General features: G+C 37.2%; 1 protein-coding gene across 10 annotated transcripts in view; it reads left to right on the forward strand.

The window, feature by feature from the left end:
- Positions 1-27,879, forward strand: part of STK33 (serine/threonine kinase 33) — a 199,526-nt gene that overhangs the window by 151,960 nt on the left and 19,687 nt on the right. For 6 of the 10 annotated variants that reach the window (XM_069554488.1, XM_069554489.1, XM_069554494.1 and 3 more), the window contains 3 exons: positions 3,732-3,844; positions 4,295-4,380; positions 26,687-26,884. In XM_069554488.1, coding sequence (XP_069410589.1) covers positions 3,732-3,844; positions 4,295-4,380; positions 26,687-26,884 — 397 coding nt within the window. Of the gene's footprint in view, positions 1-3,731; positions 3,845-4,294; positions 4,381-4,732; positions 4,776-26,686; positions 26,927-27,879 lie in introns of all 10 variants that reach the window. The other 4 variants (XM_069554491.1, XM_069554492.1, XM_069554490.1 and 1 more) reach the window with 3 other exon arrangements.

The raw sequence follows: 27,879 nt of genomic DNA on the forward strand, positions 1-27,879 counted from the left end.
ATGCCTCTGGGTCTTTGCTCATGTCCTTCATTCTGCCTCAGTGTTCATTTTTCTTCTGTACTAACCTCTTTCCTGGGTGTGTCCAGCTCATACATTAGCAACTTCTATTTCCCTGAGTCCTACTCTGCCCCAGCAGAGTTAGTATGCTCATGGTGTATATACATTCCCTTACTCCATGGGATTTAAGGCAACATATTAATATAAAGGTGCATGCAAAACAGTAACACTGAAAGAAAAACAAGATAATAATATTTAATCAGGCAAATTTGCACATGTATAAGTTTGATGGAATTAATTTTTCACTTTTCTGTGTTCTCATTATACTTCTAAAAGCTATATTAAAATGTGCAATTATTGTATTATATGTATTGTCTCTGTTTTTCTTGCTCTAAATTCCATGAAGGACAGAGATCTGATTCATCTTTGCATCCCTAGTATCTGGCACCATAGTAGACACGTAGTCAGCGCTCAATATATGTTTTTTATATTGAATTAAAGTGAATTGTCTGAGAGTGTTCTGAAAAGTTAGTGGTCATTGTTCTGCTTCTTGGTGAGTATGAACATTTTTCTGTTGATGCAACATTAGTTTTATGGTCACATTGAAGATTTCACTGTGCACTACCTCTTCCAGATCGTTTCTAAATATTGACATCACAGTAGTTACATTTTCACAGTCCTGTGAAATGAAATACACAGGCAGTAGAAATTGGATGTTGTGATTGTAGCTGTAACTCAGATACTCAGCACATCACTGCTTAGACTGCATAAAGTATAAATGTATTCACAAAATTTTTGATCATTGTTTTGTGCTGCTTAGGATTATATTAAAACTCTGAGCCTTAGCTTTAAATTAAAATATAGCTATTTAAAATTAGTGTTTTATTCTCTCATGACTTCTAGACAATACAAGTCAAACATAACATATATATGTAATCTATTATTATACCAGTTGTGGTGTTTGCTGCCTTCTTGATTTGAATTTGGTGTATTACATGTCTTAAATTTTTTCCTCCTACTTAAAGATATAATTTTAATTTTTCTGCTTCTGAGTGTGACTGCATATCATAATAAAGATATTTTTTTTCCCTTACAGTAGATTCTTACTTCAGAGAAGGCAATGGCACCCCACTCTAGTACTCTTGCCTGGAAAATCCCATGGATGGAGGAGCCTGGTGGGCCACAGTCCATGGGGTCGCTAAGAGTTGGACACAACTGAGCGACTTCACTTTCACTTTTCACTTTCATGCATTGGAGAAGGAAATGGCAACCCACTCCAGTGTTCTTGCCTGGAGAATCCCAGGGACTGGGGAGCTGGTGGGCTGCCGTTTATGGGGTCGCACAGAGTCAGACACGACTGAAGTAACTTGGCAGCAGCAGCAGCAAGCAGCAGCAGCAGCAGCAGACTCTTACATAGCTAATCAGTGCCTGTTCGTTAATCTACCTGAGCCCAGTGGTCTTATAGATCATTTCCTTCACCAAGGGCACAAACATATTACCTTCTCCAGGGGTGGGGAGGGGTTTCTTATTTATCAGTTACCCCTGATTCATTGCTACTTAATTGGACAATGATAGCATACTTTCTCAAGGTGAAATTAATATGAATGCTCTTTATGGGCACCATCTTTTGCTGTTTTGATTCCTGTGAAACAGAAAATAATCGGAAGGCCATAAGAGGCATTTTTCATGTTCTGGATTCTCTTTTCTGGATGTGCAGAAAATTGCTGTCATAAAATTTCATGTGCTGCTGATTGACCAACCATTAGATACATTTTGTGTAAGTAAAATTGTAAAGGACAGAAAAAAGTGAAATTTTAAAAACATAGCCCTTGAGCTATAGTTGCATGTTAGGCAGTATAGGAGCAGCTAAGAAATCAGTGAATGTGCATACCACTGGTTGTTAACAGACTCAATGAGCTGGGCTTTTGCTGGCCTGTACTTGTTATAATAGATAGTAACTGCCCATAAGACCATTTTTCTGACTTTTTTTGAATGGCATTTAAAAACTAAATAATAGTAAGGCAAATTGAATCAACTGAGCCAATTGAATCAGAGAGAGAAGGGTTAGAATGAGCTGGAGAAAGAGAAAGTATTAAAATCAAAGTTTGTGGAACAATTTAATATTTATTGCTTAACAAGAACCTATTGGTGATGAAAAGCTCTATTGTCCACCCTGGTTCGATAAGCTACTACGATGAAAATGACTCCCCCTCCACACTGGAAAAATCATTATTATCATAATCATTATCATGTAGAATATTTATCAAATGTAGACTTATTCACGGAGAAGGCAACGGCACCCCACTCCAGTACTCGTGCCTGGAAAGTCCCATGGATGGAGGAGCCTAGTGGGTGGCAGTCCATGGGGTCGCAAAGAGTCAGACACGACTGAGCGACTTCACTTTCACTTTTCACTTTCATGCATTGGAGAAGGAAATGGCAACCCACTCCAGTGTTCTTGCCAGGAGAATCACAGGGACGGGGGAGCTTGGTGGGCTGCTGTCCATGGGGTCTCACAGAGTTGGACACGACTGAAGTGACTTAGTGGTAGCAGCAGCAGACTTATTCAAAAAATACTAATGGGAAAGATTTTTAAAGAAACTTAAGAAAAATGTAACTTTAAAAAATCAGTAAAAATCTGTTAAGAGGCCTAGAAAACATACTTATGTACATAACAGACCAGCATTTGGAAAGTGTAATGGACTTATGCCAATTTATTCTTTCAGTAATAAAGTGGAAAAATATAATCCTGAGAGCTGAAGAATAGACATAGAGAGTTAGAATTGCCTCTGTGATGAGTCCAGGTCCAACTTCTGTCTGGTTGTCATTGGGAGAATCTGGTTGTTATCTACAGAATTGCCCTCAGATGTTGGGATTGACAATAAAGATGATGGCTAACATTCGCAACTTTTAAGCACATAGTTTTGGACTGGATCACCTACTGATGCATAGGCTTGCCATGCTCTTTGTAAAGTACAGCATAGTACTTCCTTTAAAAGGTTCTAAAGACTCATAGTCCTGTACTACTGAATTTACAATAAGTCCATGCTTACTGTATACACAGTACTCATGGCTTTACTGACGCTGGTTGTTGCATGCACTCAGCTTTCACACTTCCAGACGGAAGGGTCAAATTCATCATCTGGTTTTCCGCCTTCAGATTTTCTTCATTTTGTATATAATTTTTGAAGAGTTGTGGCTATTTTAATGGATTTTTAATTTTGACTCAGAGCCAGTAGGCCCCACAATCATTCTTACCATCATCACCAGTCTTTGTGTAACATTTTACTATGGATAAAATTCTTCCATTGTCACTAGAAGAAGTAATCTCATTAGACTGTGATAACTCAGTGTATCTTTCTGTTAAGTCCAGTATACCTTAAGGCATAACCTTACCCTTGCTCACATTGAAGTGTTTCTCCTCTGTTATCCACCACTATTACTGTGCACCTAAACTCACGCACCTTTTTGTATTTTAACCCCATTTAAGCTTAGTGTTTTCCTACCTGGAAGAGCTTTGCACATGTGGAAGTTCCAACGGATACAAGAGCCTAGCACTAATCTCCCCAACCCCCTTTTTTTCCATTTCTACATCCAGAGAAGTTCCCACCTCTTCCTCTCCTTTACTTAAATATGAAGCACCACTGCTTTCAAGTCCTATGGGAACTTAATTTTTAATAGCCTTATTTTGATTGTTCAAAAGAATCTAAACAGAATGATTGCCTTTGCTGTAGATTATGTGGAAAAGCACCCTTTATGGCAAGCTCAGAAGAGAAGCTTTTTGAATTGATAAAAAAGGGGGAACTACATTTTAAAAATTCAGTCTGGAATTCCATAAGTGATTGTGGTAAGTATAGATGTTTTATTATTTATTAAAGCAAATATGCACAATATAAGAAAGCCAGCCAGTAATTTAGATACTTTAAATCTCTGAGTAGCCGTTAAATTTACTTGTAGAAATAAAAACTATTTTCTTGTGGAAATAGTGCTATCTTCACTGTGACTTTTATAGTTGAAACTTTAAACAAAAACAGAAAATGTATACTAAACATTGAAGAGGAAATTTTCTGATCAAATAGTTAATTTTTACTGAAGACTATAAGCCAGGTAATTCAGTCAATAAAACCTCACTTTCAGCCTTAAACTTTATTTAGTATTAACCATATGTACTGATGATATTTATTTTATAACTGATATGTTTCCTTCATGTCATACAGACCTAATCCTAAAATTGGAAAATACGTGATATTAATTATAGTCAAGATATATAAGATAGGATTTTTTCCTTTATTTGCAGCTAAAAGTGTTTTGAAGCAACTTATGAAAGTAGACCCTGCTCACAGAATCACAGCTAAGGAGCTGCTAGATAACCAGTGGTTAACAGTAAGTTTCAGTACTACTGCCTTTTAAAAAAATTTTGGCATGCTATCATTGCTTATTTCTTTTCATCTGGCCTTATAACCTATATATAGTCTTAAAACAGTCATTTAGTTTCATCTTCTGACAAGTTAAAAAAATTGAGTGCTGACACATTTCTGAAATGGGTATTTTCAAACTGTTAAAATTACTACCACAGTTGTTTATATGTGTTTATAGAGGTTTAAATGAACTTTTCTACTGTATCAAGTCCAGTAGAATAGAGCTGAGAAATGTCCTTTATTAAAGATGTAGACTGTTGAAGCAGTCTGTATAGTTTAGTGATGTAAAGCACTGGAACTGTCTACTTCTCTTTCAGCTCTTTGGATGCAGAGAATCTACAGGGACTCGGAAAAGCCAAGGTCTTCTAACAGTGGCTGTTGCCTGGCTTGAAATCTTGTCATTATTCATTTGCATATCTATTTCCCCCATTACACTAATGCCTCGAGCAGTAACCCTATGTCTTAAGTGATCTTTGTATCCCTGTACCCAGAACATTTCCTGGTCACAACAGAACTTTGGAAGAGGATGCTACTACCTCTCAATAATTATTCTCTCTTTCTTCTTTGGTCATGAAGATCCTGACTTTTCACTGGTAACATTCTTATCTAGTCTTCTTTACTAGTTATCCCCTATCTTTGCTAGTTACAGTGCTGGTCAATGAGATCTAAGTGCAAGTAAGAGTAATCTCTGGGAAGTGCCCTTAAATGGAAGGAATACGGCATTCCTCACATCCATCTTCTTTTCTAGTGACTGCAGTGCAGCTGTGATGGATGGAGTTTGAGTAGCCATATTAGATAATAAAGTGGAATATAAACAGGATAGCAGAGCAGCACAATTCTAGGAACCAGGGCTCTTAGCATATAGAGCTGCCACACCAGCCCTTGACTGCCTTCCTCCAGACATTTTTAGATGAACAGGAAACAAGTGACTGTCATCTTTGAGATACTGTGAAATGTGCAGTTAAGCCTAATACCAGTTAGTACAGTATTCAGTAAATAATGGCTGAATGAGTAGATGATTCAGTAAATGAATAAGTCTGTAGGTATGTCAGAAAATGCCTGAGAATGGAAACTGGAGATTCCAGACACATAGGAATATTTTATATCTTTTACTTACTAGACATTGTGTTAGGTACTGGAGATACATGATATGCTTATATTGCAGTAGTACTGTTGAAGAATGATGGTGGCTTGGGCAAGGTGGTAGCAATAGAATTGAAGAGAAATAAATGTGATATATTTTTAGATATATTTGTTAGTACTTGATGATGGATTAGATAAGGGATGAGGATAAGGGAGGAATCAAGGATGAATTTTGGATTTTGCTTTAATGACTGGTTGGATGGTAGTGCCCTTTACCGAGATGTGGAAGACTGCAAGAGATACATTTTTTTCCTGGAGGAAGAGTGGTGAGTCAAGAGTTCCACACTGGACTTGATAAATTTGAGATGCCTATGTCACATTCAAGTGGAGATTTCCAATAGATCATCAAAACTATGAGCCTGGAACTGGAGAGGAATGAACTGGAGATATAAATCTGTGAATCCTGAGTATACAGATGCCATATAAAGCCATTTGTGTTGAAGAGATGAATTAGGAAGAAAATGCAGATAGAAAGGACAAGAGGCCTCAGCAGTCTGCCTTCAGACACTGCAACATTTAGAAGAGTAGAAGCTAGCAATGGAGGCTGAAAAGGAATAGCTAATGAGGAAAGAGGAACGTTAGGAGAGTAGTGCCAAGGAAGATGAGTGAGAAAAGTGTTTAAGAAAGCAAGAACAGTCAGCCCCCAGATAAATGCTGCCTAGAGGTCAAGATGAGAATGAGTTTTCATAAGAATGGCCAACAGAGGAGTTGATGGTGACCCTGGAGTCCTTGATAGATTTTAGATACCATAAATTTATAGTGATACCACTGTGATTTTCCTTTGGGAATTTCTAATCATTTATTGGAATAATTCTTTTTCTTTAAGGGCTAAAAAATTGCCTTCACTCAAAAATGGTTTATAACTGCCCTCTTCTATGAATGTGTTGAACTCTCAAATGATTCTGTGCAATAAGTATTTCTGGCCTAAAGTAATTGTGCAAATGAGTTAGCAGCTAGATCATTGCAAAACAACTGAGTAGATTTGTAGTAAAGCAAAATAAAAAAACTGTAAAACAGATGGTGTGCTTTAGAAATCTATCTCTTTTCAGCATCACACAACATTCGGGTTTGGCCATTTAATTATTTGTTTTCTAATTAGTGAAACTTTATTTCTGGCTTTGGTCATTTTTCCAGAAGTCTCCATTTTTGAGCCTCTGTAACAATTTGTCTCTATGTAGTCCTTGCCAAATGGATAGAGAAGTGACAGATAGCGTGTACTATATCAGACTATCCTGAGGAGTTCAGTGTATGAAGTTTAGAATACTGGCATTTTGTAAACTTCTGAAAGGCAAAACTCTTTTCTTCTTAACCACTTGAAGTCTCGCTTCCTGTAATTCATGTCCTCTGTTTGAAATAATCTAAAGAGGACATGTTAGTTCTCTCAGTGCCTTGCCGCTTTGTAACCAGAGCTTATCTTCCAATACCGGACGAATAGTGACATTCTTTTCAAAGAGCTTTATTGGATAAAAAGTCTCCATGGTTTAGTCTATATATCATGCATTTTGAAATACCGTACGTATCTGAAAAGTATTCTGAGAAAAATAATCATTGCTTCCCTATGTACATTTAAATGAATGGGTCTTAAACAGATATTGTCATCCTGATTTCAAAAATCCAAGGTCAGATGCAAGGAAAAACAGCCAATAAATGACTTTCCTACAAAGGGAGGGTTTGATGATGACACCCATTGCCAGGAGTGTGCCTGTTACCCTCTTTATCTGTTTCTACCTTTTTGCCCTCTTTATTCTCAACAATAGTTCAGGAGTTCATTCCTTGTTAGATAGTTACAGTTGCCCCTTGGTATTCAATCCCTTGATAACAACTAACACCAAGAATTTGCACATTAAACAAGTTTCCCTGGTACTTTCAATGCCTGCTATATTTAAGAACCTTGCTATAAATTAATGAAACATTTTTCTTCTATGGCTTGTCAAAAAGCAGTTTCCAGATTTGAGCTCTGTTGATATTATTCAACAATTCCTTCAAAAGATTTTTTTTTGTGTGCCTGCCATGTACCATGCCTTGTGCTAGGTAATAAAATTCAGTTAAAGACATATAGGACCCAGTCTCTGACATGAGGAATTTATAATATAATAAGGGAAACAAGCTATGTATAAGATATAATGCAAGGAAGAAAATGATGAATGGCATAAGAGATTGCCAAATGACCAGAGAGGTACAGAGGCAAGCGAGTGTGAAATCAGGAAGTTTAATTTGACTGGCAGATAAGATGCCTGCAGGAAACAAGTGGGAAATCAGACTTTTAGAAAAGGAAGGAAAATTGTGAGGGCCCTTGAATCCCAGACTAAGGAGTTTTAACTTCCTGCCATAGATAGTAGAGAACAATTGCATGCTCTTTGAAAGAAGGAAATTATTATTATAGTATGTCAGTCTTGCAGAGTGGCTTATTGTAAATGGGACAACAGTCATTTAAATGTCTATGTTGATTTTAACAAGTGTTTTTTTTATTTTAATTCATAAGACACTATATGGGTACAAAGATGATTAAAACAGTCTCTCCCTTGAGTAATTCACCACAAATTACAGTGTACTTTGCTTTATAGACACACTTTACAAAGCTCTTATAATGAAGTGTAGGGTCTAATTTCAGAACACTCTTTCCTACATATGAACAGGTCTTTGTTCACTAATTTACAAATTGTTATTCAGGTTTTAGTCATTAGCTTTTGACCTTTAGCCTGTGCACTTTATGTAAAAGAATTGAAATTTTCTGATACCTAACTAATTATTGGGTGTTTTTTTGCTACCGTATATTTTCATCCAAAATATATTAAGGCTCTAACCTTTATATTACTATATTTAGTTACTCTTAAATTATGAATTATCTTATGTATATGAATATGATTTTGAAGTCCTCTTTAATGAAGTTTTTTTTAAATTATGTTAAAAAGAACCTCATGAACCAGAACCTTGGGCATTTATTCAATATTCAATGATTGATACATACTTAATAATTTAAACAAATATTTATTGAATAACTACTATGTACTGTGGAGAACACAAAGATGAGTCTGGCATAGTCCTTTCCTATAAGTTGCCCACACCCTAGTGGAGGGATTAAAGAAAAAACACAGGCAGAGAATGCATATTTGATATGTGTGTGTGCAAAAGTCTGCCTGCAATACAGGAGACCCGGGTTTAATCCCTGGGTCGTGAAGATCCCCTGGAGAAGGAAATGGCAACCCACTCCAGTATTCTTGCCTGGGAAACCTCATGGATAGAGAAGCCTGGTGAGCTACAGTCTATGGGGGTCACAAAGAGTCAGACATGACTGAGCAAGTTTCACTTCACTTAATATATATATATTTAAAATAAGCATATAAAAATGTATTCTATATATATGTGGTATGTAATAAAATATACACTATAAAATATGTAAATGTTCTCTAAATATTATTATATACTTATATTTATATTATATGTATATTATATACTATATTTAATATATAAAACATGTATTTATAAAAGTAAGTAGTAGTAGTACTATTAGGTTTTTAAGAAGAGAGCTATTATTCCTTTTAGTGGATTATAAAAGCTACTTAAGTGAGAAACTTGTATGCAGGACAAGAAGCAACAGTTAGAAATGGACGTGGAACAGTAGACTGGTTCAAAATTGGGAAAGGAGTACATTAAGGCTGTAAATTGTCACCCTGCTTATTTAACTTCTGTGCAGAGTACATCACGTGAAATGCCAGGCTGGATGAATCACAAACTGGAATCAAGATTGCTAGGGGAAATAGTAACAACCTCAGAAACGCAGATGATACCACTTTAACACTTAAATGGCAGAAAGTGAAGAGGAACTAAAGAGCCTCTTGATGAAGGTGAAAAGGGAGTGAAAAAGCTGGCTTAAAACTCAACATCCAGAAAACTAAGATCATGGCATCCAATCTCATCACTTCATGGAAAATAGATGGGAAAACAGTGGAAACAATGACATACTTTATTTTGTTGGGCTCCAAAATCACTGCAGATGGTAGTGATTGCAACCATGAAATTAAAAGACACTTACTCCTTGGAAGAAAAGTTGTGACCTACCTAGACAGCATATTAAAAAGCAAAGACATTACTTTGCCAACAAAGGTCCATCTAGTCAAAGCTATGATTTTTCCAGTAGTCACATATGGATGTGAGACTTGGACTATAAAGAAAGCTGAGTGCCGAAGAATTGATGCTTTTGAACTGTGTTGTTGGAGAAGACTATTGAGACTCCTTTGGACTGCAAGGAAATCAAACCAGTCAATCCTAAAGGAAATCACTGCTGAATATTGATTGGAAAGACTGGTGCTGAAGCTGAAGCTCCAATCTTTTGGCCTCCTGATGCGAAGAACTGACTCATTTGAAAAGACCCTGATGCTGGGAAAGATTGAAGGCAGGAGGAGAAGGGGACAGCAGAGGACAAGATGGTTGGATGGCATCACCAACTCAATGGACATGAGTTTGAGCAAGCTTCAGGAGATGGTGAAGGACAGGGAAGCTTGGCATGCTGCAGTCCATGGGGCTGCAAAGAGTCGGACACAGCTGAGTGACTGAACAACTGCATCTTTTCTGAGGATTAAACCTAGGGTAACTTTAGAGAGAAACCTCATGATAACAGGATTCAGAGAATAGTGATACCCCAGGAAGATAAAGGGCTGTTTTGAGATGGCATGTATGGTGGGTGAGACTACAACCTGGGCAGGAAGTAAAAATAGGAAGACAAAGACAACCCAAGTTCCCCCTTTGCTTCGCTTTTTGCCTTGTGACACTGGTGCCTGTTCTCTCACAGGGATCAGAAGTAATAAAATCTGAGCAGTGCTGATGCCCTGCTTGAGTGAGAAGCTAAGGAAAATGGGTGGGAACTACTGGGTCTAAACCAATGACTTACCTGTTGGCCTCCACCCCCTAGGATAGGTAGATTATAGTTTTAGAAGTGTCTCCTCCTAAGGTGACTTCTCCTTGGAAGAGAAGGTTATGAAATCCTGAATTGAGGAGTTGCTTGGTGGGGGCAGATTTTTGGTGCCTGGAATTTTGAGCTCCTGGGGCTGAAGATCTGGTTCTGGTCTGTTTTCCTGAGGAGCTAGTACTCCCCAAGGAGTGTGAGCTCACAGGCCACATTTCACACACTGTTAAGAGAGTTTAGACTAGGCAGACCCAGACTTTAGAAGTCAACAAAGTGAACATGCTAAAAGAGATATGTGAAGATGTTAATAACATGAAGCAAGAAAAAAAGAGAACCAAGTAGAACCATTTAGGTGTAATAGTTGACAGAGATGCAGTTACATAGGATAAGTAGTGAAGTGGGTGCAAATGAAGAGTGAATTAAAAAAACTACATGATCAGATTATGTAACTTTAATAGAGCTTTATAGAAGGGAACAGATGAAGATAAACATACTGAAAACTTAAGCAAAAATGAAGCTATGTGGAGCTGAAAGTAAAAGTTACAAGATTCATATAATAGTAATCTCAGGCAAAAAAGTGAAAATGAGCAGAAGGAAATCTTTTAAAAATAATAGAGATAATTCATCACAATTAAAAACAAAAGACTTCAGCTTTAAATAATGATAGACTACCAGATAGGAAAGAGAGGGAAAAACTGCCAAATAGACATAATAAGATCTAAGAACATCAAAAACAGAAAATTCTCAATGTTCCCAGAGAGGAAGAGCAATATCATAAAAAGAACAGGAATAACCTTGACATCTTACTTTTTAGCAGCATTACTGGATGCACGTTTAAATGGAGTAATAATTCTAAATGTATTAAAGGAAAAACATTTAAACTTAGAATTTTATATCCATTGACATTGTCATTCAAATGAAAGGCAATGATAAAAAATATTGTTAAGTATACAAAGCCTCAGGTTTGCCACATAAGTCATAGATTTAAAACTTGTAAAAATAGTTAAATAGATCAAAGAAACTCAGTAGACGCTGTAAGAGCTGTGTGTACCAAGAGTCTTGAAACACCTTGGTAAAGTCTGTTGGTGTCCAAAGAAAAAAGGAGAGAAAGACCAAAGAAGAGGACACAGTATATTGATGATAACACAGATTTAAAATGTGAGATAATATACACATGATAAGCATTGAGAAAGGAGAGAGAACATTGTTACATCAGAGGATGCTAAACTGGAAGATGTAGACAACAGATTTTCAAAGCCATAAAGGATTTTAAAAAAAAGTATAGAGTGGGACAAGTTGTAATAAACTTGAATAGTAGAAACAATTTCAAATAAGTTAATAGGTTAGAAGTACCTGTTAAAAGACATAATGTCAGGTTGAATTTTTAAATTTCTAGCTAAGTGCTATTTTACAGGAAGCACATTTGAAGCATAAGGGCACAGAAATATTGAAAGAAAAAGAGTGGAAAAGAACACACTAGGCAAATACTAACCAAAAAAAGCGTGAGTAACTGAACTAATATTAATTAAATCTACCTTGCTACAAACAAATCATCATCATTAGAGATACTGAAGATTACTGTATAATGATAACAGTTCAATCCAAACAAAATGTATAAGTTTAAACACATGCAACTAATAAGGTAATCTCAAAAATATGTATCAAAAATTGACAAAGTTCTATAGAGAAATTGGCAAATTCACCACTATAGTGGGAGATTTTAATGCACTTCTCTCAATTACTAATATGTGAAACATATGAAAACAGAAGTAAGGATATTTAACAATACAATTAACAAGCTTATTTTGGTGGACACATACAATTGTGCATCTAACAATTAAGGAATATACATTTTTCTTAACCACACATGGAAAGAACATTTACCAGAATTAATCTAACCAGGAAGGAAGCAAGCCTTAATAAATGTCACAGATTATGTTCTCTAACAATACACAATTAAGTTGAAAGTTAATCAAAATGAGATTAAATACTGCATATATTTGGAAATTAAATCACATGCTTCTAGATAAGTCATGGGTTAAAAAAATAGATCCTAATGAGAAAAAGTTTTTAATTTCTAGAACTGAATGGTAATGAAAACACAGCATAAATGTGTTTCAGCAGAAATTTATTAATATCACCTAATGTATATACATTAGGAAGAAGAAAGGCTAAAAGGGAACTATATATCCAACTGAAAATTTTGGGAAAATATCCCAACAGAATATACACAAATAAGTAGTAGGAAAAATAAACCTAAGGATGAAAATAAATAGAAAGCAAAGGTACAAAAGAGAAGATCAGTAAGACCAACATTTTATTCTTCAAAAAGACCAACAAATAGACAAACCTTTGGCAAAAATAGGAAAGAAAGAAAGAAGTCAAAAATAATATTTCATAGGAAAAAAGAAATACAGCTACTAATAAGGCAAAAATTAAAAGAATAAAGATTAAAAAGATATAGGAATAGCATCACCAACTGTTTACTAATAAATCTAAAAACTTAGGCAGCATATTAATTCTTCATATTCTAGTATAACAAAATTAGACCAGTGAAAAGCAAACATATGAAAAAGATCTATTTTGTTTATTTATATAGATCTAAAACCTTAAATAAAATATTAGGAAGTTGGATTCAACTGTGCTTATAAGTAGGTCATAATCATGTTGGATTTTCCCTAAAATACAATGATGGTTTAATTTCAGAAAAAACTATAAATATAAATTCCTACATTAATATATTAAAGGAGAAAAGATATCATCATTTCAAAGAAAGCACTTGTCTTGTAGTAAGACCCAACATACATTCATAATTTAATTAGGAATGAAAGAAAACCTCCATAACCTGATAAAAGATTACAGCAAATATCATTTTAAATGGGAAATGTGAGAAGCATTTTCTTTAACGAAAGAGCTAGTCAAGGAAATCAGCTTCTAGTAGTTTTTTCAATATTGTTGATCTTTGTCTAAGACAAGGAAAATAAAGTCATGAGAATTGGAAAGCAGAAATAAAACTTTTATTATTTGTAGTAATATACAAATGAGTAGACAAACTCTTATAATAATAAGAGAGCTGACAAAGATAGCTAGATTTAAGGATGGTATACATCAATAAGAGTGTCAAATCAATACATTGTACACCTTAAACTTACACAGTGTTGTATACCAGCTGTGTGTGTGTGTGCTCATTCAGTCATGTCCAACTCTTTGTGATCCATGGGCTGTAGCCCACCAGGCTTCTTTGTCCATGGAATCCTGCAGGCAAGAATACTGGAGCAGGTTGCCATTTCCTACTCCAGGGGATCTTCCTGACCCAGGGATCACACCCACTGCTCTTGCTCCTCCTGCCTTGGCGTGAGGATTCCTTACCTCTGTGCCACCTGGAAGCCCTATATACTAATTATACCTCAGTAAAACTGGGGAAAAGAAGATTGATATGCAAAGTCGATTGCACTTCTTTTCACTAGCAACCAACAATATAAAATGCAAAAAAAAATGAAGACATGTAAAACTGTATTCACAAATTTATAATTTCTAGAAATGCAGCATTAGATTTGTAAGGCCTCTTTGAGGAAAGTTATGAAATTTTATGGGAAAACATTGAAGAAAAGCTCAAGTATAAATATATACCATAATTTAGGTCAAGAGACTAAATATCATAAAAATGTATTTCCTCATATTGATGTACATATACAATGCAAATCCAATCAAAATTCCTCTTTTCGCAACCCTAAAATTTATAGTGAAGTACAGAGGGTCAAAAATAGCCAAGGCTTTTTTGAGTATTTTGCTGTAACAGAAAATAAGACTAGTTAGCACAGTGTGATAATGATATAGTAGTAAGCAAATTGACCAGTAGAATAAAATAGAAAGTGTAGAAACATATCCATACATGTCTGGAACATTTATTACAGTGGTAGTATGGTGCATCAGTGGAAAAAAGGAGAGATTATTCAATAACTGGAGTTCAAATAAATGGCTGTCCACAGGAAGAAAAAGAAATTGGGTTCCTATCTCACATGGTAGACAAAAGTCAACTTCTAATCAGTCAAGGACTTAAATAATAAAAATTTACATTTAACTTTTAGTGTAAATATAGGTGAAACCCAAAGTTATTAACATAAAAGAAATGAGGAATAAACTTGACTTACATTAATCTTTAGAACTTCTATTCATAAAACAGCATTTTAGGGAAAGATGATAGATTATAGACTAGGAGAAGGCTTTTGTAACCCAAATAACCAAGAAAAAATTAATATCATGAAATCTCAGTGTTTCTTACAAATCAATACGAAGTAGACCAACCGCCTAGTAGAAAATGGACAAGCAACTGGACAGGACCAGACATTTTTACAAACAAGGACCTACATTTGGCTAATGAACATGCAATGAGATGTTCAGTTTCATTAGTGATCAGGGAAATACAAATCAGGACTTCAGTGAGATAAACTAAAAATTAAAAAGTCTGACAGTAATAGGTTTTGGAAGAGATGCAGATAAAGAGTCTCTTTAAATCATTGCTGGTGAGAGTAAACTGGTACAACTACTTTGGAAAAAGGGTTTGAAAATGTTTTGAAAAACATTATCTATTAAAGTTAACCATTCACATACTCTATACCAAGAAACTTAATTTTTAAGAATATACCCAAGGAGTTCTTCTACATATATACCCTTGGAGACATACACAGTAATATTTGTAGAAGTGTTTATAGGAGCAAAAAACCCAGAGTCACCCCAAATTCCCTCTTCCTAGAGAATGAATAAATTGTGGTATAGTCTGACAATGGAATATTGTACAACTGTGAAATGGTTGAGCTACATGTAATAATATCAATGAAGCTATGAAATTTATTTTTAAAGTAATCATAGTTTTATTAAGATATAATTTACTTAGTATAAAAAAGACAGATTTTAAGAGTTTAGCTGATGAATTTTTTATATGTATACTTTTGTGTAACCACTGCCCAGAACAAAATACAGAACATTTCTACCCCCACCAGAAAGTTCTTTTGTTCCTTTTTCCTAAGTGCACTTTGTGCCACTCACCAGGAATGGTGTGAGAGTTCTAGTGTTGCTCCACATCCTCTCCAGTGCTTGGTATTATTCAGTTCAGTCGCTCAGTCGTGTCCGACTCTTTGTGACCCCATGAATCACAGCACGCCAGGCCTCCCTGTCCATCACCATCTCCCGGAGTTCACTCAGACTCACGTCCATCGAGTCCATGATGCATTCCAGCCATCTCATCCTTGGTCGTCCCCTTCTCCTCCTGCCCCCAATCCCTCCCAGCATCAGAGTCTTTTCCAATGAGTCAACTCTTCGCATGAGGTGGCCAAAGTACTGGAGTTTCAGCTTTAGCATCATTCCTTCCAAAGAAATCCCAGGGCTGATCTCTTTCAGAATGGACTGGTTGGATCTCCTTGCAGTCCAAGGGACTCTCAAGAGTCTTCTCCAACACCACAGTTCAAAAGCATCAATTCTTCAGTGCTCAGCCTTCTTCACAGTCCAACTCTCACATCCATACATGACCACTGGAAAAACCATAGCCTTGACTAGACAGACCTTAGTCGGCAAAGTAATGTCTCTGCTTTTGAATATGCTATCTAGGTTGGTCATAACTTTTCTTCCAAGGAGTAAGCATCTTTTAATTTCATGGCTGCAGTCACCATCTGCAGTGATTTTGGAGACCCCAAAAATAAAGTCTGACACTGTTTCCACTGTTTCCCCATCTATTTCCCATGAAGTGATGGGACCAGATGCCATGATCTTCGTTTTCTGAATGTTGAGCTTTAAGCCAACTTTTTCGCTCTCCTCTTTCACTTTCATGAACAGGCTTTTTAGCTCCTCTTCACTTTCTGCCATCAGGGTGGTGTCATCTGCATATCTGAGGTTATTGATATTCTTCCTGGCATCTTGATTCCAGCGTGTGTTTCTTCCAGTCCAGTGTTTCTCATGATGTACTCTGCATAGAAGTTCAATAAGCAGGGTGACATTATACAGCCTTGACGTACTCCTTTTCCTATTTGGAACCAGTCTGTTGTTCCATGTCCAGGTCTAACTGTCGCTTCCTGGCCTGCATACAGATTTCTCAAGAGGCAGGTTAGGTGGTCTGGTATTCCCATCTCTTGAAGAATTTTCCACAGTTTCTTGTGATCCACACAGTCAAAGGCTTTGGCATAGTCAATAAAGCAGAAATAGATGTTTTTCTGGAACTCTCTTGCTTTTCCCATGATCCAGCAGATGTTGGCAATTTGATCTCTGGTTCCTCTGCCTTTTCTAAAACCAGCTTGAACATTAGGGAGTTCACGGTTCACGTATTGCTGAAGCCTGGCTTGGAGAATTTTGAGCATTACGTTACTAGCGTGTGAGATGAGTGCAGTTGTGCAGTAGTTTGAGCATTCTTTGGCATTGCCTTTCTTTGAGATTGGAATGAAAACAGACCTTTTCCGGTCCTGTGGCCACTGCTGAGTTTTCCAAACTTGCTGGCATATACAGTGCATCATTTTCACAGCATCATCTTTCAGGATTTGAAACAGCTCAACTGGAATTCCATCACCTCCACTAGCTTTGTTCATAGCTTGGTATAGTTAGTATTTTTAATTTAGATACTTTGGTAGATATATAATGGTATCTCATTGTGGTTTTAATCTGTGTTTCCCAAATGACAAATGAAATTGGTCATGTTTCATATTTATGCTTATTTATTTATGCTAATTGGTCTTTGAATATCTTTTTTTATGAAATGTCTGTTCAAGTCTTTCTCCCATTTTCTATTTCTTTTTAAAATGTATTGATTTATAGAAGTTGGTTACATATTTTAGATGTAAGCCTTTGTCACATACACAAATAAATGTATGCACAGTAATAAGCATTATAAGAAGGTGACTTAAGAAGAGAACATGAAAAGAATTACTGCATATCCTTGCTCAAGCAGGTGTCTTATGAAAAAAAAAAAAAGAGATCATTAGAAATTGAGGGTCTTGAAACTGATTCCCTGCAAACTGTCCCTGCCCCCGCAGGCCATATGAAGTCTCCTTCTACAGGCAGGTACACACTACATACTCCAGTCTGAAGAATGTTGGTTTGGAATATATTGAGTCTGTTTTCATTTTTCTAGCTTTATTGAGATATAATTGACATATAACATATAAATTTAAGATGTACAACAATGATTTTATACATATATTATGAAATGCTAATCACAATAAGTTTAGTTAATACATCCATCTCCTCGCATAGATTAATGTTTTTATTGTGATAGAAACTTTACACAATGGAGTATTACTCAGCCATTAAAAAGAATACATTTGAATCAGTTCTGATGAGATGGATGAAACTGGAGCCGATTATACAGAGTGAAGTAAGCCAGAAAGAAAAACACCAATGCAGTATACTAACACATATATATGGAATTTAGAAAGATGGCAATGATGACCCTGTATGCAAGACAGCAAAAAAGACACAGATGTGTATAGTAGACTTTTGGACTCAGAGGGAGAGGGTAGGATGATTTAGGAGAATGGCATTGAAACATGTATACTGTCATGTAAGAATCGAATCGCCAGTCTATGTCCGATGCAGGATACAGGATGCTTGGGGCTGGTGCATGGGGATGACCCAGAGGGATGTTGTGGGGAGGGAGGTGGGAGGGGGGTTCATGTTTGGGAACACATGTACACCCGTGGTGGATTCATGTCAATGTATGGCAAAACCAATACAGTATTGTAAAGTAAAATAAAGTAAAATAAAAATTAAAATAAAATAAAATAAAGATCTATCCTTTTAGCAGCTTTCAAGTATACATTACAGTATTGAAGGCTCAGCAGCACCTCTAGCTAGAAATTCTTGGCAGACAATTGGAAATGCACTTTTGGTATAAGGGTAAATTACTCAATTTCTCAGGCTGTTTCCTCTTAAAGAACAGGAGTATCAACACCAACCTTGTCTACTTTCATTATTTGTTCTACTTGTGAAAACAAAATCACTGAGGTGACTGTTAGGAAAAACTTTTAAGTGGTGCACTTGCTTACTTTGCTGCTGCTGCTGCTAAGTCGCTTCAGTCGTGTCCGACTCCGTGCGACCCCATAAACGGAAGCCCACCCAGACTCCCCCATCCCTGGTAGTCTCCAGGCAAGAACACTGGAGTGCGTTTCCATTTCCTTCTCCAATGTGTGAAAGAAAAGTGAAAGGGAAGTCGCTCAGTCATGTCCGACTCTTAGCGACCCCATGGACTGCAGCCTACCAGGCTCCTCCATCCATGGAATTTTCCAGGCAAGAGTACTGGAGTGGGGTGCCATTGCCTTCTCCCTTGCTTACTTTAGTGATCCATTATTACCTTTCTCCACTGCTGCCTTGGACTCACTGAGACCCATTAGGGCATGTTTAGTGATTTTGGGTGCCATCAGTCCTATGACTTACATTGTTTCTTTCCCATATAATTTATATTAATTATTAGTCATATAATAGTTGCCATTGCTGCTACTGCTAAGTCACTTCAGTCATGTCCGACTCTGTGTGACCCCATAGATGGCAGTCCACTAGGCTCCTCTGTCCCTGGGATTCTCCAAGCAAGAACACTGGAGTGGGTTGCCATTTCCGTCTCCAATGCATGAAAGTAAAAAGTGAAAGGGAAGTCACTCAGTTGTGCCCAACTCTTAGCAACCCCATGGACAGCAGCCTGCCAGGCTCCTCCGTCAATGGGATTTTCCAGGCAAGAGTACTGGAGTGGGTTGCCATTGCCTTCTCCAAATAGTTGCCATTACCCTTGGTAAATGATTTGAATGGTAAACAAAGCAGGAAAAATAACTTCTTCCGTCTATTCCCTCATTCCCTCTTATTAAAGATAACCATTGTTAAATCTCTTATGTGTTCTTTTAAATACATTCTGTATAATTTTTGGCATCCACTTTTCACAAATGAATTTACATTACATAAACTTTTCTTTTTCATCGAATGTATTTTGGGATGATTTCCTTATTCTTTTTTAAAAAAAAGCAGCCTTGTATCCAAAACCATGGATTATTTTATTATTTTATAATTTTATATAAAATTATTATTTTATTTATTTCTATTATGTTTCCCTTCTGAATATGAAATATTGAAACTGTTTCAGGCCTTTTCTATTACAAACAGTGGTACCACAAATGTTCTTGTAAATATACATTTGTATACTGTGTCAGCATATAGGATAAATTCTTAAAAGTTGAACTACTGATCTCTGAGAGTGTGCTTTACACATTTTGATGGTTTATAACTGACTAATCCTCCCATAAAAAGCAAGTAAATGAGAAACCTGTTTCCCCACACCCTCACCAAGAGAATCGTCAAACTTAAATTTATGTCCATCTATTAGGTATAAATTGGTAACTCATTGTTTTGATTTGGATTTTATTAATTTTGTAAAGTTGAGCATCCTTTTATGTGCTTTTTTATAAAGTGACTGTTCCATTTTCCTGGTGGTAAAGAATCTGCCTGAAATGTGGGAGGACCTGGGCTCATCCCTGGGTCGGGAAGATCTCCTGGAGAAGGGAATGGCAATCTACTCCAGTATTCTCGCCTGGAGGATCCCATGGACAGAGAAGCCTCACAGTTTACAGTGCATAGGGTTGCAAGGAGTCAGACACAACTGAGCAATTAAGCAGCAGCAGCATTCCATTTTCCTATTGAAAAGATTTTATCCCTCAGTAAAGTGTTCTAGCTATTTATGAAAAGTAGAAAATAAAGACTATGAAGTCCCAGAATGTTTCCTTTTAGCTTAGCTTATTTTATATTTTATACCATCTTATCCCAACTCATACATATTATTCATTCATTTAAAAATATGTATTAAATATTTATTATTTACAAAATACCAATAGGCTCTATCCTTGAAAAGGCAAATTTTGTTAGGTGAGGATGTATGCTTGGGTCTCTATTTGTAGGACCTGCCTACTCAGGTATTAAGTCCAAATATTGGTATTTGACCAAACTTCTCCTCTATGAATGTTCAGCTTTCTAGCTTTTCGAAATAAAATAATCTCAAGCTGTTAGTTAAACAAGTAGAAATTTGTTAACCAAAAGGTTGGTTTTCTACTTATGATAGCCTCAGATTATCAGCCTATTACTGCTGAGTTCTTGCTATTTGCTGTTTCATGGTTGATAAGTTCGGGGCGTGACTCCCTGAACACAGCCAGTAAAGGGAGTTCAGAAGTTACTGTTCTGATGGTGAGGTATCTCCGCAATCTGCAGTGTCTACCCTAAAATTATACCAGTTTTTCTTTGGTTGATTCATGTATAATTTCTCTTCAGCCTAGAAGGCTCATGACACGCAGCCCTGGGCCACTTAATCATCTGATCAGTGCAAGTATTTGATGCAGTTTCTCCTTCAACTGCTAGCAAGCAAGAAGCGGGGAGTCTAGTAAGTTATTGGATGGACTTTAGACAAGAGAGAAAGTGTGGAGTCCATACCACTGCTTGTGTCCTGTTTGCTATCACAAGCAAATATAGGAAGCAAATAGTTAAAATTTTATAAATAAGTAGAGTGTTTTTGAGGGGATGATGTTCCTGTTCTGGATCTTTTGCCCTTCTCCCCAGTCTCTTTGAAATAAGAAATAGGATCATTTCTTTGAATACTAAGTTCCTCTACTTTAGACTTGTAGAGTGTCAGTCACCAAGCTCTTGGGTGTGTGTGTGTAAACCAAGTGTTTGAAAGATTGCTAGAAATGCAGGTTCAAGATAGTACAGGTAGTTCTTGCTTTACACAATAGTGCAGAACCATAAAGATAGTATATATTGAAGCTGTGAAAAATGTTTTTAATAATCAATGGGAAAAATTATGATCCATGCCCTTTAAATTTTTGTTAAATATTAAAAAAAACTCCCTGTTAGTTATAAATAAATATAGGGAATGAGACAAAAGTAAAGCTATTTTTTTTTGCACTGTAATTTAAAACATTAGAAATATTGAGAATTAAAGTATCTTATTTTTTGGTTAAAAAGTTATCAAGATTAGTTTAAAGAATGCTTACCTTCTTATAATACAGAGGGAAATATCTTTTTTATGCCTTGGCAAATTGTCATAGTGTTTTACAAGCTTGGATTAACTTGTAACATGGTATCCTTTGTCTTTCCAATGTCACGAAATATCTCTGAAAATTCTTTAAATTTGTTTTTTGTGGGCACCATATTCCCTGAAGTATCTTCATCCTTCCTCATTTGTGCTGCTAAGTTTGCCTTACTAAGTTCCTTTGGTTGCACATCTGGATTCTTTCAGTGGCGGTGTCAACATTCTCATGGTCAGCTATTTCTTCTATCATCACTCCATTTACATGTGATTCAGCTTTTACTTCCAGTATTATCACTTTAGTTTCTTTGTTGCAGTTTCATCTTTGTTGGCAAGTTACCTGGGAGACAAAGAGGCAACACAACTGTAAACATTGCTGTCTGTGTGTGAACCGAGTAGCAGATGGATGGTGTCCAGTCACCAATAGACATGACTGGTCACTGGCCATGATGCATATCTGTAATTACATGGTGATGGTGTATTGAAGAGCTCGCAGTGAAGTTTGAACTTTATGTAATGATAGTTATCGTACCATAGTGACTAAAATTTGAACTATGTTGCTGGGTGACTGATACTATTTAACTAATTCATGATGACTGAAATTCATGCATATCAGGGCTGTGCAAAGCCAATACTGCCTAAATAAATTGGCTATCACATGGTACTGATTGCATATGATTTCTGTAGTAATTACAGTTTGTTGGGTATGCTGATTGTACAGTGAGCCCATTCTTTTGGGCTTTTTGGAGGTGACTCACAGAATGTAAATTTTAATCTTCTATCTACCTATATCAGGACAGGCTAGATTATGCTGTGGTAATAAATGACCCAAATCTCAGTGTTCTTGACGCCTTCCATGGCACATTGGCTTGGAGGAGGGAAGCAAGTTCTGTTTCCCTTTGTCTTCACTCAGGGACCCAGGCTGAGGGAACTCTGTCTTTGTGCTTCTATTGTTACTAATACAGGTATTGAGAACATGTAAACCACAAGCTTTCAAAGTTTCTGTCTAGAAGTGACATGCACTATTTCAAATCACATTTTCACTGATCAAAACAAGTCATATGGTCATGTCTCAAAAGACGTAGAGAGGCAAGATTCTAATATGCGCCTTGAAGACAGGAATGTTGGGTAAGCACCATCAATAACTTCTATGGATCCAGAGAGTTAACTTGTGGAGTTTATCAGGGAAGGGCAGTTGAGGACTAGGATTACAGACCTAGATGTGTGAGATTATTTCTGTTTTCTAATGAGAGATTAAAGTTCAAGGCAAAGTTGTGTGTACTGGTATTCTATGAGCCTGGACACTGTGATTAGTGTTCAAGGTTGCAAGGAAGCCAGGAAGTTATAATAGAGAGGCCAGATAAATCACTGGGGTAAAGCAGGACTGTTGACAGAACCCTGGAGATCAGAAATCATTCAGACGAGACCTCTGAGACTGTCTACTGTTCTAAACAATTTCAGTTCCTTTTTGGTCTGAGCCTTCATCTGTGCTTCATTTAAGTTGATGACATCTTTGGAAGTTCTGGGATACTTAACAGAGAACTTAGGCCTCGAAAGAAGTGTAGGCTAGGGGTTGGCAGAAGGCATGGTAAGGGTATTCTAGGAGTAAATGGGTAGAGGCTGCAGAAGTGCAACCAAAAGTAGGATGCTGTGAAAGTGGTAAGAATATAGATCTTCTTTAAAAAGGATAACGTTGAAGAATGACAGGGAGTGAATTGCATAATGATCCTCACACATGGACATCACCAGATGGTTAACACCGAAATCAGATTGATTATATTAAAGATGGAGAAGCTCTATACAGTCAACAAAAACAAGACCAGGAGCTGACTGTGGCTCAGATCATGAACTCCTTATTACCAAATTCAGACTGAAATTGAAGAAAACAGGGAAAGCAGCTAGACCATTCAGGTATGACCTCAATCAAATCCCTTATGATTATCCAGTAGAAGTGAGAAATAGATTTAAGGGCCTAAATCTGATAGATAAAGTGCCTGATGAACTGTGGAATGAGGTTCGTGATATTGTACAGGAGACAAGGATCAAGACCATCCCCATGGAAAAGAAATGCAAAAAACCAAAATGGCTCTCTGGGGAAGCCTTACAAATAGCTGTGAAAAGAAAAGAAGCAAAAAGCCAAGGAGAAAAGGAAAGATATAAGCATCTGAATGCAGAGTTTCAAAGAATAGCAAGAAGAGATAAGAAAGCCTTCTTTAGCGATCAATGCAAAGAAATAGAGGAAAACAACAGAATGGGAAAGACTAGAGATCTCTTCAAGATAACTAGAGATACCAAGGGAACATTTCATGCAAAGATGGGCTCGATAAAGGACAGAAATGGTATGGACCTAACAGAAGCAGAAGATATTAAGAAGAGATGGCAAGAATACACAGAAAAACTGTACAAAAAGGATCTTCACGACCTGGATAATCACGATGGTGTGATCACTCATCTAGAGCCAGACATCCTAGAATGTGAAGTCAAGTGGGCCTTAGAAAGCATCACTATGAACAAAGCTAGTGGAGGTGATGGAATTCCAGTTGAGCTGTTTCAAATCCTGAAAGATGATGCTGTGAAAGTGCTGCACTCTATATGCCAGCAAATTTGGAAAACTCAGCAGTGGCCACAGGACTGGAAAAGGTCTGTTTTCATTCCAATCTCAAAGAAAGGCAATGCCAAAGAATGCTCAAACTACCGCACAATTGCACTCATCTCACATGCTAGTAAAATAATGCTCAAAATTCTCCAAGCCAGGCTTCAGCAATACATGAACTGTGAACTTCCTGATGTTCAAGCTGGTTTTAGAAAAGGCAGAGGAACCAGAGGTCAAATTGCCAACATCCGCTGGATCATGGGAAAAGCAAGAGAGTTCCAGAAAAACATCTATTTCTGCTTTATTGACTATGCCAAAGCCTTTGACTGTGTGGATCACAATAAACTGTGGAAAATCCTGAAAGAGATGGGAATACCAGACCACCTGACCTGCCTCTTGAGAAATCTGTATGCAGGTCAGGAAGCAACAGTTAGACCTGGACATGGAACAACAGACTGGTTCCAAATAGGAAAAGGAGTACGTCAAGGCTGTATATTGTTACCCTGCTTATTGAACTTCTATGCAGAGTACATCATGAGAAACGCTGGACTGGAAGAAACACACGCTGGAATCAAGATGCCAGGAGGAATATCAATAACCTCAGATATGCAGATGACACCACCCTTATGGCAGAAAGTGAAGAGGAGCTAAAAAGCCTGTTCATGAAAGTGAAAGAGGAGAGCGAAAAAGTTGGCTTAAAGCTCAACATTCAAAAAACGAAGATCATGGCATCTGGTCCCATCACTTCATGGGAAATAGATGGGGAAACAGTGGAAACAGTGTCAGACTTTATTTTGGGGGGCTCCAAAATCACTGCAGATGGTGACTGCAGCCATGAAATTAAAAGATGCTTACTCCTTGGAAGAAAAGTTATGACCAACCTAGATAGCATATTCAAAAGCAGAGACATTACTTTGCCGACTAAGGTCTGTCTAGTCAAGGCTATGGTTTTTCCAGTGGTCATGTATGGATGTGAGAGTTGGACTGTGAAGAAGGCTGAGCGCTGAAGAATTGATGCTTTTGAACTGTGGCGTTGGAGAAGACTCTTGAGAGTCCCTTGGACTGCAAGGAGATCCAACCAGTCCATTCTAAAGGAGATCAACCCGGGGATTTCTTTGGAAGGAATGATGCTAAAGCTGAAACTCCAGTACTTTGGCCACCTCATGCGAAGAGTTGACTCATTGGAGAAGACTCTGATGCTTGGAAGGATTGGGGGCAGGAGAAGAAGGGGACGACCGAGGATGAGATGGCTGGAATGCATCATGGACTTGATGGACGTGAGTCTGAGTGAACTCCGGGAGATGGTGATGGACAGGGAGGCCTGGCGTGCTGTGATTCATGGGGTCGCAAAGAGTCGGGCACGACTGAGCGACTGAACTGAATTGAACTGAACTGATTCCATGCTTTGTATTTGTCTGTGTCTTTAACCCTGAATTTATTAAGCTCTGCTAATCCTCCACAGTGTACTCAGATGGCTGCCCTTAAAGTGCTTGGCTGTATACTACTCTGTATCCCTGTTGCTTAATGCTTCAATCCATTCACATGTCAAATTAATTTAGAATCACACCATAGTTGTACTCATGCCTAAACTTTCTATTTTTAATCTAAATGTGATCCAAACTTCTTGTCCAGACTTTCTCTACTAGTCTGCATTAGGAGCAAAAATATTTAAGGCATAACTAGTCTAGCAGGAGCCCTGTGAGACTGCATTCATGCATTTCCTGGCATTAGATGGAATATTTTATTTGAGAAAAATATAGCTAATATTAAGTGGTTAATTTTGGTATGAGCTACTCACATCTGGAATTAAACAGTGCATAGAGTACATTATAATCAAATGGTCACATTATATTTAAATCTTCCAGTCAACTAAGAGCTTTCAAGTCGAACGTCTTTATTCTTGGATACAATACCAGACTAATCAGCTGAACCTAGATTTTCTACCTAGACATTTTGATGTTATGTAGACTCACCCTAGGGCTTCCCTGGTAACTCAGAAGGTAAAGAATCTGCCTGCAATGCAGGAGACCCAGGTCAGTCCCTGGGTAGGGAAGATTCCCTAGAGAAGGGAATGGCAACCCATTCCAATATTCTGGCCTGGAGAGTTCCATGGTCAGAGGAGTCTGGTGGGCTACAGTCTATGGGGTTGCAGAGTCGGACATGACTGAGCGACTAACACACATGTACACACAGGCTTACGCTTAGTGTTGGACCCAGTAGACTTTGGACAACTTTTTTCATTCTTTCAGTTTCTTATTAATTTTCTAAGAACAGAGCTATAAGGGGGTCTTTGGATTCTCGGGACTTGCCCTATCTAGTGTTCTTTTGCACAAGCATGCTGTATTATTCTTTTGAAACTGAATATTCTCCCACCCCTAAATTTTGGTATATTGTAAAAAGTATTACTGAAGAGGTCTGAGACATGTCAGTTCAAGGAGTATTCTCAAAAGGGCATCAGAAGTTTTGCTATTTATTCAATATTATAATTTTCCCGTGTGACTTAGTGAATTTGTGAGATTATATTACTGAAATATGTAAGAGTCTTCAATTTTTTAAACTGTTTATAACACCAAAAATTCGTCATTTAATATTAGGGCAATACACTTTCTTCAGCGAGACCAACCAATGTGTTAGAAATGATGAAAGAATGGAAAAATAACCCAGAAAGTGATGAGGAAAGCACAACAGACCAAAGAGACAGCAGGTCTGGACAAGAGGAGCTGAAAGTTTACAAACCCAGCCGAAATGTCCCTGATGTCAGTAACTCTTCAGATGAAGAGGAAGGAAAACAGGTAGGAAGAACCAACAAAACATAGGAAGAACCAACAAAACAGGTAGGAAAAACAATACCTTCACAACACTTGGAACATTTTTGCAACTCTTTTTTGCTGTTGGATTGTAATGCTTTGTAACAAAAGAGCCCTGCATGATAAAGAAAGTAAAGCTTGAAACTAGCATGATTTAGTGATGTGGCCTAGATGCTTATTTTAAGATCCGTGATTATATAGTGGAGGGGTCTGCAAACTTTCCCTTTAACAAAGAGTGAATATTTTAGGCTTTGTAGGCCATAATAGTCTCTGTCACAACTTCTCAATGCTGATATTATAGCATGAACACAGGCATAGACAACAAATGAGTGTTCCAGCGAAACTTTACAGACAGGTGGTGTGCCAGATTTGGCTAATGGGTCACAATGAATAATGTATGTATTTTACCAGATTATACAATTTGGAATGGGTTTATGTATTACTTCAAAAATTACTATTACATTAGTTAGTCATTTCCAATTTTATGATACCTAAAATTGTTTGTATAGGCTTACTATTTTACTTTATTAGATACAGTTTTACTGTTTTTGGTGAATAAAATCTAGCAACATTTGGTTAATTCTAGATTGCATTCTACCAACTCAATATCCTGACAATTACCCACATCCTCTTTTCTTTTGTTTCTGTGTTTGAGGAAAAACTTTCTGTATGTTTGTTCTCATTCTCATCTTGAAGTCTAATCAGCATGTTTGAGCTCTTCTTTAATGATGGAACATCTTGCCACCGGGGGCCAGATTTACCTCCAGGCACCCCACTTCTTATGAGGAGTTGCTGCTTTTCAGTTCTCTGAGACCTAGAGACGGGCAGAGTGGAGAGAGGGACTGAAGGGTAAATCCTGACCCACAGTCAGGAAGGTACAGCGTGGCTGTCTGTACCTGCCCTGCCACGAATTCTGTCAGACACTTGAGGAAAGAGACCCAGTGATCTGGTTGATTTTTATTTATGCATTGGGAATTTCT

The sequence above is a fragment of the Ovis canadensis genome, chromosome 15 (assembly GCF_042477335.2).
Source record: "Ovis canadensis isolate MfBH-ARS-UI-01 breed Bighorn chromosome 15, ARS-UI_OviCan_v2, whole genome shotgun sequence".
Taxonomy (NCBI): Eukaryota; Metazoa; Chordata; class Mammalia; order Artiodactyla; family Bovidae; genus Ovis; species Ovis canadensis.